This window comes from Ictidomys tridecemlineatus, chromosome 11 (genome assembly GCF_052094955.1).
Source record: "Ictidomys tridecemlineatus isolate mIctTri1 chromosome 11, mIctTri1.hap1, whole genome shotgun sequence".
Taxonomy (NCBI): Eukaryota; Metazoa; Chordata; class Mammalia; order Rodentia; family Sciuridae; genus Ictidomys; species Ictidomys tridecemlineatus.
Window position 1 is genome coordinate 62,665,428 of NC_135487.1, and position 14,608 is coordinate 62,680,035.

General features: G+C 34.4%; 1 protein-coding gene across 1 annotated transcript in view; it reads right to left on the reverse strand.

The window, feature by feature from the left end:
* Window positions 1-5,170: 5,170 nt before the first annotated feature.
* Window positions 5,171-14,608, reverse strand: part of Adgrl4 (adhesion G protein-coupled receptor L4) — a 105,032-nt gene continuing 95,594 nt past the window's right edge. The window contains exons 14-16 of the mRNA XM_005330711.5: window positions 8,428-8,519; window positions 6,909-7,077; window positions 5,171-6,586 (exon numbers count right to left, since the gene is read on the reverse strand). Coding sequence (XP_005330768.2) covers window positions 6,524-6,586; window positions 6,909-7,077; window positions 8,428-8,519 — 324 coding nt within the window. The 3' untranslated portion in view covers window positions 5,171-6,523. The remainder of the gene's footprint in view (window positions 6,587-6,908; window positions 7,078-8,427; window positions 8,520-14,608) is intronic.

Here is a 14,608-nt window from a genome sequence, read left to right on the forward strand (position 1 = left end):
AAAAAAATCACTTTAATTAATAAAAAATGAAGAACATTAGCCTCTGCAGGAGCAGAGTTTGTACATACATAATGCAATGTGGAGTCTGGGTGGCAACCTCACCTTAAAGAACATACCTCCTGGGGCTAGGGATGTAGCTCAGTTGGTAGAGTGCCTGCCTCACATGCACAAGACCCTGGGTTCAATCCTTAGCATCACACACACTCAAAAAAAGAACATATCTACTGATGGACATTTAAAATTCTGTGTGACATACTACCAGTTCAGCAATGGATAGCAATGAAATTTCTAGTTACAGGTTTTGAGTAGGGCAGAAAGGGAGTTGGGGAAAGTAGATTGTGAAATTGTAGAAAATAGAGGAAGTAAACCCACAATTTGACTTCATCGTTGCTCCTTTTTCTTTTCCTTGCTTGTTTCAGAAATAACTTGCTGATAAGTCAATAATGTCGAAAATCTCACTCCTATGTCTATCTATATTAGTGTGTTGAAACTTTATTGGTGAAATCCTCCATATACACACATACAGTGACTGGCATCTAGTAGGTACACAATCCATCACTGTTCATCCAGATTCTAAGAATTTTAGCTAATTTTAGATGTAACTTGCCATGTGCTAATCATCATATTGATTATCTCCCCTGTATTAAGAGCTTTGATTCTTACAACAATGTTATGAGGTAGGTACTGTCTTCATGGGCAAGAAACTCAATCACTGGCTGAACCCTGCCTAGGACTACATAGCTTACTGTAGGTGAGAGGGAATTCTAATCTGGAGAGTCCTGCCACAGTCTGAGTTGTATACACAGGAATCACAGCCTCTCTGAATGTAAAGTTCTAAACTGTGAGAGGTGTTTATTTACACATTCTGTTAGGAGAATTTGGGAAATTGATCTGAGTGGGAAGATCAAATTGGGGAACATTTAGGTGGTTCTGCAGAGAAGTTGGAGGCCCTCAGGGAGCAAGAAGCATTGTTGTTTTGAATAATTACTTTCCTCACTCTGGTCACATAAGGTCTTGCAGAAAAAAAATCTCCTGCATTAGATTGAGTGAAAGATGTAGTTGTTATGATTGCCAAGTGGGCTGAAATGACAGAATAAATGACCTCATCCGCACAGCGCCACTCTCCAGGAACCAGGCTATACAGAAAAGCAGGGGAATTTTAGGGTAATTTGAACAATGTTTGCAGTGGTGGCAACACATGGCTGTTCCTTCACAGTAGGCAGTGGTGGCAGGGAGTCTTTTATAGGGCTCTGTTCTTATCACCTAAAACTTCCAAAGCTTAACTGACTGCCAGGATAATTAACCCCCCTGCATACTGGAGGTTCTTTTAGATCCACTTCTGATACATTAAGGAAAAGAAAGAAAATAATCATTTCAGGTTGTGCAGCCTGGCCCTTAGATGCTGATATACGGCAAATTGCAGCCCAATAGGAAACGAAACCACCTTTCTTAAGGACAATTTTGAAAGAAACCTATTATTTTTTTTTCTATTATTTTTTGAGTACATGAAATTGTAATATACTTTGTAGATTTTATTATTTATAATGCCTCAAAGTAGGAGGTTGAAATTAGAAATATAGTACATTGGCACCAGAAGAGATCTGTTGCAGCTAAGCTCACCCTCTCATTTTATATTAATCATAACTATCATACAAACCTATGATATGTAACATGTGAATGAAATACCAAGTAAAATGTTCCACACATTCAGTTTGACACTGATCTCAGTGCTTGTTCAAACCAACAATCTATGGTAAATAATTCAAGTTCTTTTCATTTAAATGAAACTGCTCAAGGAGCTTTGTGGATCTCAAATCTGTTCATTTTCACTGAATACCTACTAGAACAAGCAAGCTGTCTTGACATGGGTGAGAGGGTTATTGTGCTAGTGAGCTCTCTGCTACTGTACCAAAATACCGGAGATGATCAATTCACAAATAGGAAAAATTTTATTCTGACTCAGTTTCAGAGGTTACAGTCCATGATCAATTGACCTTTGTTACTGTATTAGGTCTATGTTGAGATAGCACATCATGGTAGGGAGTGTGTGGTAGAATAACCTTCTCACCTCTTGGCAGACAGGAAACAACAACAACAACAACAAAAGGTGGGGGGGAGGGCAGGGGAAGATAAAGAATTTAGATTCCCATAGTCCCCTTCAAGGGCCCATCCCTAATGAATAGCTTCATCACACTAGGCCTCACTTATCAAAGGCCCTGTCACTTCTCAACAGCACCAGGGGCTGGGGACAAAGACTTTAAGACATGGGCCTTTGGGGAACATATCCAAAACACAGCAGTTATGGAGTTTCAGCTTATAGACATTCATTGATGGTTCACATTTGTCATAGAAAAAACAAATAACCGTATTTGTTATTTTCTACAACAAAACCAACCTGTATGTCTGAGACAATGTTATTTCTAAAGGCACTAAAGCTTTCTAGTATGTTATTGCGTTAATCCAGATTGTATACTAGCTATGAAATTCATACTCAATCTGGAATAGGATTCAGCTGCTACAAAGAATAAATGAGCTAGCAAATCAGAAAAGCAAATGACAGAAATATCCTCATGATGAGATTTCATGTGAATGATTTCAAGACAATGATATTAGCAGGAAAAAAATATGGAAGAATATACTGCAGTATTTTTCAATGAATTGCCTGGTTGAGGGAGTGAGTCGAGGGCAGGGGTAGAAATAAATATATAGAAAAAGGGCAAATGGGAAATCACTTCCCTTAAAGTATATGATATGCACTTATTTCAAATTACATGCATATGTAGAAAAGACATCAAAATCCCGTGTTAAAGCACAGTATGAACTGAGGTGGTAGCTCATACCTGCTCAGAAGGCTGAGGCAGGAGGATTGCAAATTCAAAGCCAGTCTCAGCAATTTAGAGAGCAAATTAGCAAGACTCTGTCTCAGAACAATAAAATAAAAAGGGCTGGGCATATGGCTCCGTGGTAAAACACCCTGGATTCAATCCCCAACTTCCCCTTCCCCCACAAAAAAGAGAGTGCATTGGGCTTCCTACATCCACTAGAGAACACAATTGGCAACAGAAATATTTTCTACTACATAAATATGTGTCTATGGGGATGGAAAAATCCTGGGCATGAAGCTAGACTTTTACTTTCTATCCACCTGGATGTTGCGTTTTAACACTATGAATTTTCCTAGCTGTGTGACACTAAGCACTCTTCATATACCGACCAAGGAAGTTAGAATTACCTATATTACTGTGACAATTAAATGAGATAGCACAACTCAACAACAGAAATCTATATCAGCTTTCAAGAAGAAATCTTTGCCTTTCAATGCTACACTAAGTGATTTCTCTCACATCTATATTTCAAAACTTAAGGTTTAAGCTGGAGCTCTGAAGAGTGACTCCACAAAGAAGTCTAGTCTATACCCTGTAAGTAGTAAAGTTTTAAATATGGTGGAAATTCATGAGGACCAAATCAGAGAGACTTCATACAGGGGGCGGTTCTTGAAGGGTACGTATGGTTTTTATGGGAGAAGACATCAGGCAGAAGAAGAACACCTGAACAATGGGACTCTTTCTGAATAAATTCTGAATTCAATTCATAATCTATGATTTCCTCAAATTTTCATGGTGGGAAAATTAGACAATCATGTTGATACTTAAAGGGAGATACTTTGTAGGGCATTTAAGATGGCTATAATAAGGTAGATGGCATAGATAGAAAATTAAAACTAGCACATATTGTTTCATTTTGAATGGCATCAAATCAAAAAGGGCTGAAGAAATGTCCTCATCAAATTAGCATATAAGGCTTCTTGGTTATGCCTAGTGTGTAGATTGGGAACTATTTGCTTATAGGCTTTATTATACTTTTAATAATTAGTATATTGCATGTAAATAAGTCTTTCCTAACTATAGTGTAGTCATTTAACCAACAGGTATTTTTTTTCTTAAGGGATTATGGTTTCTGTAGTTAATGGTGAGTTTTCAGTCAGGGAAGTTATATTTCTTTGATGTCCATTTATCACAGATAAAGATACACTAACGACAAGTAGATGTCTTCCAGAGTAATGATTGTCACAGGAGCAAATTCCAGAAAAAGAGAAACTGGTGAGCTGTAAGTCGTGGGAAAAGTTAAATGTTTGGTGAGACTGAAGAAATTGGGAATAGGGTGAAAGTGAAAACTGGGGAGGTGAGCAGTTACGAGAAGAGCTTGACTGCTGTGCTAAAGAATATAGGCATTTTTGTTTAATCAGCTATACATGACAGCAGAATGCTCTCTGACTCATTGTACACAAATGGAGCACGATTTTTCACTTCTCTGGTTTAAACGAAATAAAGTCATACCATTTGTACAATATACCTGTTCCTAGGCTTTATTCAACCATGTATAAGTGAGGGTGATGCTGGAGTTAAGCTTTATCTTCACCTGAATACTCTAAAGATGCTATTACATGAATACTTCCATTGTACTAAGTCCCTGTTGCTGCTATAACAAGTTATTATAAGGTTAGTGGGTTAAAACAATACAAATTTTATTATCTTACCATTTTTGGAAATTAGAAGTCTAACACAGGTAACCCTGGACTAGAAGAAAGGTCTATAGGGCTGATTTCTTCTGGAAGCTCAGGGGAGAGTGGATCCCCTGCCATTCATTGTCAGCTTCAGAAGGCTACCTGAATTCTGTGGTCTGTGGACTTTGTCTGCTTCAAAGCCAGCAATGGCTGGTGAAGTCTGTCACACTGTATCACAGTGACTCTGTCCCTTTCGACTCCCTCTTCCACTTTTAGGACCTTTTTGATTACACTGGTCTACCTGGATATCAAGGATCGTCTCCTCATCCCAAGGTCAGCTAATTAACAACCCTGATTCCATCTGTAACCCCTTTTCCCCTCACCCTGCTCACAGATTTTGAAGGTTAGCATGTGGATGTTTTTGGAAGGCCTGTGTTCTGCCTACCATGCATGGTTTTGTATACATTGATTGAATAGATTAGTTTTTCAATATTACATTCCTTTTAAAACTAGTCTGTAAGGACAATGATAATAATAGGTCACAGGCTTAGATAGTAAGAAATTATAATTAAAAGTTATTCATAGGATTCTCTAAAAGCATAAAAAAGACCTTGGCAGGTAGATCATGTTTCTTGAGAAATTTTAGAAAAGCAGGAACAGGACTGCTTCATTTAGGTAACATTTTATTTGTTAGAGCAAAATTTGACAAACTTCATTTTAATAGCTAAAGGAAATGATATAAAATCACAATATTCAGTATATTGGTACACTTTTACAGGCTGGCAAGTACAGAACAATTACAACTTTTTGAAATAAATTCACTGCTTCTAAGTTTTAAAAGAAGATTTGAGAATAGATAGAAGCCATACATTGAAGCAGATTTGCTTTAATAGATAATAGAAAACTGTTAGAAAATCGATCCACTGTGAAAACTTCTACAGTTCTCAGTGATTTCTTTGTTATAAATAACATTTTTAAATGTGTACTTTTCTGAACAGAAAAATATAGTAATTCACTTTATGAATACTTTCATATTTACAATGCCCTTTAAATTAAAAGGGACTATTGCAATGTGAATGACAGTATTTCTAAAATTAAAAATAATAAAGCATTAAAATGTACTAGTCTACCATGATAGGATAATTTCACTACACTAAAAAGTTATAGAATAAAACCCTTCAGCTTTATACATACCATTTTTACACTTCCAGGCATAACAACATTATGTTTTGACACTTTTATATTTTACTGATTATGCATCTGAAGTTACAATCTATGAAATAAGTATAGAAATACCATATACCTCAATCTAATGTTAACTTAAAAATAGATTTTTTTTTCATTTGTGGAGTTATTTCTTAGAATATTATAAAAGAAAATGGATAGAGCAAATAGAGGTCTAAGTTGTTTTCGTATTTAAGTTTAGAGCAATTCACAAAATGGTAAGAGATTTTTATTCAATTATTTATTTTATCTCAAAAGTCTCTCCTCTAGTTTACAGAAAAGCATGTTTATTCAAAGTACATTTCATTGTTACAACAGCCATTTCCTTTGTGCTGATTGATATTCTGCCCCTTCATTCTCTTATGTTCCTTTTTCTGTTATGGAGCTTATTACCAAGGTGGTAGGGGACTAGTTTCAAAGGCAACACGAATCACAAAAATATCAAGCTGGTGGTTTCCTTCAGGACATTCATATATTTCTTGTGTTAGAAAGAAAATCTTTCCTTGGGCACAGTGATATCACTCCTGAGAAGCCAATTCTTTCCAAATATCTGCAATACTATTTTTGACATTACTAACTGTGGCATGTAGGAAAACATACTATAACTACATGGTATGTTATTTTATCTCCTGTTATCTATATTTCTTAGAGTGTAAACAGAAAAACTGATTTAAAAATTGTGATTATCTAATGATTAATCACTGGTGAATAGGATTGAGTCATTTTTATGCATTGGTCCTCCATAGCTTGGATTTTTGGTTTCCTTCAGCTATTATCATCCATAATTCTCCATGTTTACCTTAAACATCCAAAACAACAAGGGACATTTTTGAACAATCTATAATACTCTTCTTGAATCTTGAAAAAAAGAAAATGAAAAGAAGAAATGTTAATCATAATCATGACAATCATATCAAATTATATTCAAATCACAAACTGTATTTGGTTTTCTAAAGCATTATTATCTTCTGATTATCAGAGTATAATAATTAATCTATATTCACACATCTAATATCAATTTTTCAAAAAGTATACTTCCCTAGTGTTCTCTTTTAATTCTAAAATGCATTATATTTCATTAATAAAGATATGTCATAAATCTATGAGAATATGAACTATCAATTGTTAGCTGATGCTATGTAAATGTATTATGATGTTGGCAAAATAATAAATTGCTTACCTTTCTAGATAAAACACACAGGAATAAGAAAATGAACATGCCCTGGAAGGCATTGCTGACTGTGAAGAGGTAAGCTGTCACCACAGATGCATGCACTACATGGAGAACCCCAAAGATCCAGGTAGTGCCAAGAAGAAACAGCAGAGCAAGGGCGCCTCTTGCACAGGACCTGGAAATGTGTTTGGAAGGTTTCCATTAAGAAAGCCAAGTATATTCCCTGCATCTTTCAAATTCCTTAAAGTGTATGGGAAATGAATTGTTTGCAAAACCAAGAAATCTTTGACAAAGACCATTGATGACTTTGAAACTGACAAGTGTGTCCTGTACTTAGATGGGACAGTCTTAAGGGTCTGCTACTGCACTGAAGCAGGATGTGTTTCTAAAATCAAAGTCCCACTATTAAAATATGGCATTTTTACAGGAATTACTTAAACTTAAAACATTTTTATATGCTATACTGCAGTGGGTATGCTTTGATTTCAAATGTAACATGTCAGTTAGTTCCCAAAGATAAAATATATCTATCAAGAAGTATTTTTCCCAAGAAACTTTGAAAATTATACTGAGTGCGGACTTGGGTCAGCACATAGCCATGACATCAAAGGAGGCTTCTCCTTTTCATTCAGGTTTAGGAGGAAAAGTGTAGAATATGAAACTGCTTTTGCAATGTAGTTAACTCAAAATAAACTGATGTCAGAGTACTGATATTTTAAAAATTATAGAAAAAATATACTCAGACTTACATATTTTCAACTGATTGCCCCTGACTTTGGGTAGTATAATATTCAGTCCTGCTCACTGAAGGCACTGCCTTGAACATGAAGTAACTAGTGATTATTCTCATTCATTTTCAATCCAATCATTCTTTACTGCAGAAGGTGTTTTAGCAATGTGCCCCAGAAAATGAGTCACTTTCAACTTTATTAAAACCATCACACAACATGAAGCTATGAATGGTGAAGACTAAAAGAAAGTAATCGATCAAACATTTGCTAAATCCCCACTATAAATCTTGGGTGAGGATTGAAACTACAGGAGTGTTCCCAAGCAACACCAACAGTCAGCTGTTTCCCTTGTTCCCTATAGTACACTTCAGCTTTTCCTGAACAAACCATTTTTGAGGTCTCAATAAATCAGTTTTAAAGAGAGGGGGTTAAAGAAAAAAAGATCATGGCAAAATGCAAAAGGAATTATGAAAAAGAAAAATTGACTAAGTACTGAGAACTGTTTTATAAAAGAAAACTTTAAGGCCTATTTTTTTTGCCTTAAAACATAGTCATCATCTCTTCCCTTTCAAAAGGAAATATATTTGGAAAGACTGCTTCACTTACTGTTTAATCTGTGGTATTTATAGTCTAATTACATACATTAAATATTTTTACCAATAAGTATTTTAAATATGGTGTAGGAGGTGTGAACCAATCAATTAAAAAAATCACAGTAATTCCAAAAATTATTAATACTTCAAGCTACTTAATCTTTTAATTACTAAAGTTCATGAGCATCAAGAAACACTAACCTTATGTTCTCATAGCAACTAACTTCTGGTTTTAACCCAGCAGTATGACGAAAGACTTTGTATATGATAACTCCAAAAGCCAAGAGGTTAACCTGCAAAAATATATTAATTTCAAAAATTAGATTATTTTCATAATAAACTGTTTACACACAAAGGAAATAAATAAGCAGTAATGATTTCAATAAGAGAAACCAAAAAACATATTTTCATGTATTACACTGTATAAACCCTCTGATAAGCAAGTGTGGCTTATCTTTATAATATCACTGAATATTGTTTGTTAGTGTATAAGGTAGTAGTGCAATTGCTAGTTTGGAATAAGCTGCTGGTTCAAGAAACTTCATTAATTGATACAACAACATCTACATATTGATGGTATCATCTCTTGCCAGTAATATGACTCATAAACAATATAAGACAAATTTTGATTGGAAAGCTTCATAAACACAACCGGAAGTAAATTTTATTCACTGTTTCCTTAAGGAAAACTATTAGAAATAATTCAGCTCTTAAAAACTTTAGTCTGGAAAAGAAAATTTGAAAGCACATTAGAAAACTCAACAAGACATCTCTATTTCTATTGCTAAAAATTTTTTGAATGTATTTTCTTTTTATGGTTCATCTGGATAATTCTCTATATTTATATTGAGATTTCCTTTCCCCAGATTTAACCTTCAAGGTTTCAATGTATCAATCCATGAAATAAATATTTGTTGGGAGGCAAATAAATTTTAATAAACACATTCTATTTATATTTTATACTATGAGCTAAATAGAATGTGTAGTGTTTTTACCCTTCTCAATGTGACCACATTATGAAATTTCTTCTTCTTTTCCTTCTTTGTCCTATGGTTTTGGAAATTTCAAGTTATATTTGCAGTGTTAGAGGATTAAATGAGAGGAATGCTTTGAATGTATATCTATTCTAATATAAGAATGCTAATCATTTAAAATATTAAGTACTATGGAAATATTATCAGATTACTCATTTATTGAATGTATTTTATTAATTGAAACAGATTTTTCAAAATCCATTTTGAAATGACAGCAGCCAAGCACAATGTTATAATTTTCTGTTAATTCTACTAGTAATTTAGAAGATTATTGCTATACAAAACTATTTTTTCTATATTTAAGGAGTTTATATAACTTCTCAAAATGAAATTAGGTGATTATTATTATAACAAGCATATAAAATAATGAATAGGAGATTTTCATGTTGTCATTTCTCTATGGGGAGTCCTTGAGAAGAAATCTTAGAGAAATAAGGGGTCTAGTACTTTCTTTCTGTTTCTAACTGTCTATTACTTCTAATTATATGATTAATTAACTCTAATTACACTAATGCTTCCATACAAAGAAAAGACATTAGCAATAGCAAAGGAGAGATAAAGTATAATTTAAATTGATTTAGTTGAAATAGTTTTGCCCTATTTATATGTTCAAATAATTAACTGAAGTGACAATTTAATAATATTTAATTTTATAAACTCTTTAATACCCACAAAAGAGAAATACTTACTGTTTTCTAGGTTTCAATAGCTATAGCTATTTGGTATAAATTTAGAAACAACTGTACTTAATTTTACAAATAAATGCATTTGTATTTTTAAATAATAAAAATGTTTCAAGTTTGGTTAGTATAAAAGTGTATGCCGAATCACTATTGGTTTGAAAAATCTTTAAATAATTTTTATGAGGTTTTTATATTGAATTTGTTATCTCAACCAAGAAACAGCTGTAAGATAAAATAACTTTAAATTATTTAAAATGTTTTCTAGATCTATAATTTTCCACTTAAATTAGTAATTTAAAATATTTTCTAAAGTTTCCTAGACTTTTTTGTTGTTGTTGTTAAAACTGAGTGTGGAAAGCAGCTTACACATTTTGGATGTACTTTTCTATATCACGTGCTAAAATATTGAAGAGAGGAAAGGGAACATTTCCTGAGGGAGGTCCAGATCTGGAAAGTGCATTAATTTTTCTGTAAAAGGGGAAAATATTTACATACTTATAAAAACCAGGTGCTTGCTACAAGGCAAGTAGGAGGCTAATTCTTATTCCATAAGCTCATATTTTTCAAAAAGTTAAAAAAAAGAAATTAAAGCATTTTTATCAAAAGGTGTTACAGTTTTATATAATCAAAAAAATTACATATACATTGGTTATATTGCTTATATACATGGATAATAATATAAACATATGTATTATAAATTTTTATTTATTCTAAGAATTTTCTGAAGGATCTAATAAGTACTACAGTAGTGAGGACTTGGTACATACATATTCATCAATAAAATTGACACGATCTTTTGTCTTCATAGATTCAAGTAAGGAAAAGACTCTATAAGTAATCATAGAGATGTTTGTAAATTCCTAAACTCTGATAGTAATTCACAAATATGGACTGTTAGGAGAGACAAAAAAGAAGACTGAGGTTGATTAGCATGAAGTTTCAGGAAGTACACTCTCTTAGGACTTCCAGGACCTGATGGATTGTAAGGCATTAGAAGATCAAAGAATGGAGGGGGAAAGATTTTCCACGAGGAACAGCACAGAAAAAAGCCAAGAGACTTGAGGGAGTTGAGAAAGTGTCTTCCTTTTAAACAGCTGATAAAGATGGCTAGTTTGTTAGTGAACAAAAGTAAAGTAGCATGCATTCTGGTGGGTGAGGGTGGCAGGAACAAATATCACTCAGATTTTACCTTTTAAGTGCAAAGATTTTTTATTTATTCTCTCATTCAAGAGTTCTGAATGCACAGTGGGCCTTTTCCTCAAGAAACATGGACTATAATGGAGATGACCAGTCAATGGGCAAGTGCAATACAATTCAGTAAGGTCCTCACACAGTGGGCATTCGCCCAGCAACAGGAAAGAACAGAAGGGACAACAATGGAAAATAGGCCTTAGCCAATCTTGAACAACCAGAAGAGACAGGAGAAAACAGTATAGAGAAAATAAGCCATCACTTGGAACCTTGGTCATGGATCCAATTTTTTTTTATATTAACATTAAAATTTTTTTTCTAATTAGTTATACATGATAACAGAATGCATTTCATTTCTTTGTACACAAATGGAGCACAACTTTTCATTTCTCTGATTGTACATGATGTAGAATCGCACCATTTGTTCAGTTGTACATGTACCTAGGGTAATGAGGTCCATCTCATTCCACCATCTCACCTACTTCCATATCCCCTCCCCTCCCCACATCCCTTTGCCCAATTCAAAGTTCCTTCATTCTTCCCATGCCCCCTCTGCCCATTATGGATCAGCATCCACTAATCAAAGAGAATGCCTTTGGTTATGGGGACTAGCTTACTTTGCTTAGCATGATATTCTCCAACTCCATCCATTTACCTGCAAATGCCATAATTTTATTCTCTTTTAATGCTGAGTAATATTCCATTGTGTATATATACCACAGTGTCTTTATCTATTCATCTATTGAAGGGCATCTAGGTTGATTCCACAGTTTAGCAATTGTGAATTGAGCTGCTGTGAACATTGATGTGGCTGTGTTGTGATAGTATGCTGATTTTAAGTTCTTTGAGTATAGAATGAGGAATGGATAGCTGGGTCAATGGTGGTTCCATTCCAAGTTTTCTAAGGAATCTCCACATTGCTTTCCAGATCTATTTTGTTCACTCACTTTTTATGTTATCAGACCCAATGGTCCAAAATACCATCTGTCCCTAGATCCAATCTGACTCCTCCACTTGGAATTTTAATAGTCATTGTGAATTAAAAATGTCAAAAAAACAAACTACTTTTCTTTCCCCCAACTCATGTTTGCTGCTTTATTTTGTCAGCTTTTTAATAAAATGTGCACGTTATCTAATTTTTCTGGTTCAAGGCATATCTATTAGCCAACTCTTCATCTTTACCTTCGAAAAGCTTTCAGAATATGAAGACTACTTACCCACTTTCACAACTACTACCCTGAAACTGGCCATCATGGTGCCTCCCCTGGGCTATTGCAAAAACCTCCCCACAGATCTCCTTGTTGCCATCCCTACCTTCCTACAATCTGTTTCATCTTAGTACTCTGCCTTATCTTTTTACTTTTTTTTTTTTTTGGCAATGGGGATTGAACCCAATGGGCACATTATCACTGAGCTATCTCCCAGTTATAAAAAAAAATTAAAAATTTTGAGACCGGGTCTTGCTAAGTTGCTGAGGGCCTTGCTAACTTCCTGAAGCTGGCCCAGAACTTGTGACCCTCCTGCGTCAGTCTCCCTAGTTGCTGGAATTCCAGACAGGTACCCTGATCTTTTTAAAATGTATGTCTGACCATATTTCAGATCCTCTAGTGGCTACCCATCTCATTTGGAGTTAAAGCCAAAGATCTCACGACTGATCTGAAAGGCCTGAAATGACATGGTCTCTGGAATTCCTCTTTCCTCAGGTCCTTCTGCCTCAGTCTGCTCACACTGATTCTTTGCTGTTCCTCCAGCACATCAAGCATGCTCCCAGGCAGCTGTATTTGCTTGTCTCCAAAGCATTGCCATGGTCATTCCCTCACTGCTTTGGTTTAAATGTCACCTTACTTACATAGAGCTTTCAGAGTATTTTTATTAAAAAGCTGACATGCAGATTATAAAGTCAGACCTGAGTTAAATTCTATGGAAGTGGAGAGAATGATGGGTATTTACTATTTTTGAACAATGCAAACTCCATATGACAACACTTTCTTCCTTTGTTTTAATTACTAGAAACTGACAAAGGTTGTCTCCTTGACCAGATGTTAGACAGGCTCCTCTCAGCCCCTTCTTAACTAAGCCTTGACGATGGGATTCACTGTCCATCCTTGTAGAGACCAGTTTTGTAAGTAATCCTGCTAAGTCAGTTTACAGAGACTCTTCCCTCCTCTGATATCTGATCACTCTCAATATGTAATCAAACTACTCATCTCTCATCACTGATATCTGATCTCTCCAGACTGCTGTTCAGTAAGAACCTTATTAAGTCAGTTTAGCAAAAACTCCCCCTACCCTTGATGTCTCTTAGTAATTATCCCATCACCCTCAACATGTTCCCAGGCTATAAATCCCCAGCTGTCTCTACTGCTTTGAGAGTTAAGCTAATCCCTCTCTCTTTCTGCCAGTTTTGACATCTATCACAATAGCCCTAAATAAAGTTTCTCTTACCACTTAATAAAAGTCAAAGTAATCTTTTAAAAAATTATCAGAATAATAATGATTTTTACTAGAATAATCATTTTTCAAAAATTATTATTTAGAATTTTGTTCAGTTGTCTCAAATTTGCTGAATATTATAATACGATATTGGATCATATGATCCAGCAAATCTGAGGTGATTGGTAAAATCTACATTTGCTCCTTTTACATTGCTTGCATTTTTTCTTTATCCATAAATAGATAAGCTACTTTAAATCTTTTTTCTAACAGAGCCAAAAACCATATATAAATAATCAGTATCACTTAAAGGCATCTAAAGGCACATGACATTATATCAAAATTAAGTTAAAACTCTGTAGTTTTCATGGAATAGAAAGCATATTTTGGAAAGGAAAAGTTTTATGAAGTAAGTACAAAGGGCCTCAAATGAGACGAGAAAAAATAGCTCAAAACAAAATTATATAGAATTAAAAAGTATTTCTGGAAAAAAAAAACAGTTTGCAATAAACCCAGAGAGGCAATGGCTTTGAGAATAGTTAAAAAAAATCTATATTTCAGGTTGAACAGTTGGAAAGATATTATTAGCACTCCATTTCATGACAGTGGCTACATCTTAACAGCAGACTTGCGTACTTGAGTCATTTTTTGAAATAGGAGATATCACTTTAAGAAAACAATGCCTTTGCAGTTGGGGTTATGGATTAGGGGTAAAGAGTGTGCTGGGCATACTTGAAGCCCTAGGTTAGATGCTCATCTCCTCCTCCATCACCACCACAAAAAGAAAAAGAGAAAGGAAAAAAAAAAAAAAAGAAGAGAAAATGGTGTCTTCAAGACAATATGTTTTGCTTACTGGTGTTTAGCTATGTGTGCTTACTTTGTCAGCTGTGTTCCTTCATTATTTATCTCCAAATGTTAGTGTCACAGAAGCACAGAGCCTAATCGATGACTTGAAACAAACATTCATTCATTACTATTTTGTCTCAATTTTTAAACACACTTTTAGAGTGTTAACTAGGAGTCTGTGATACCTTTACAGGA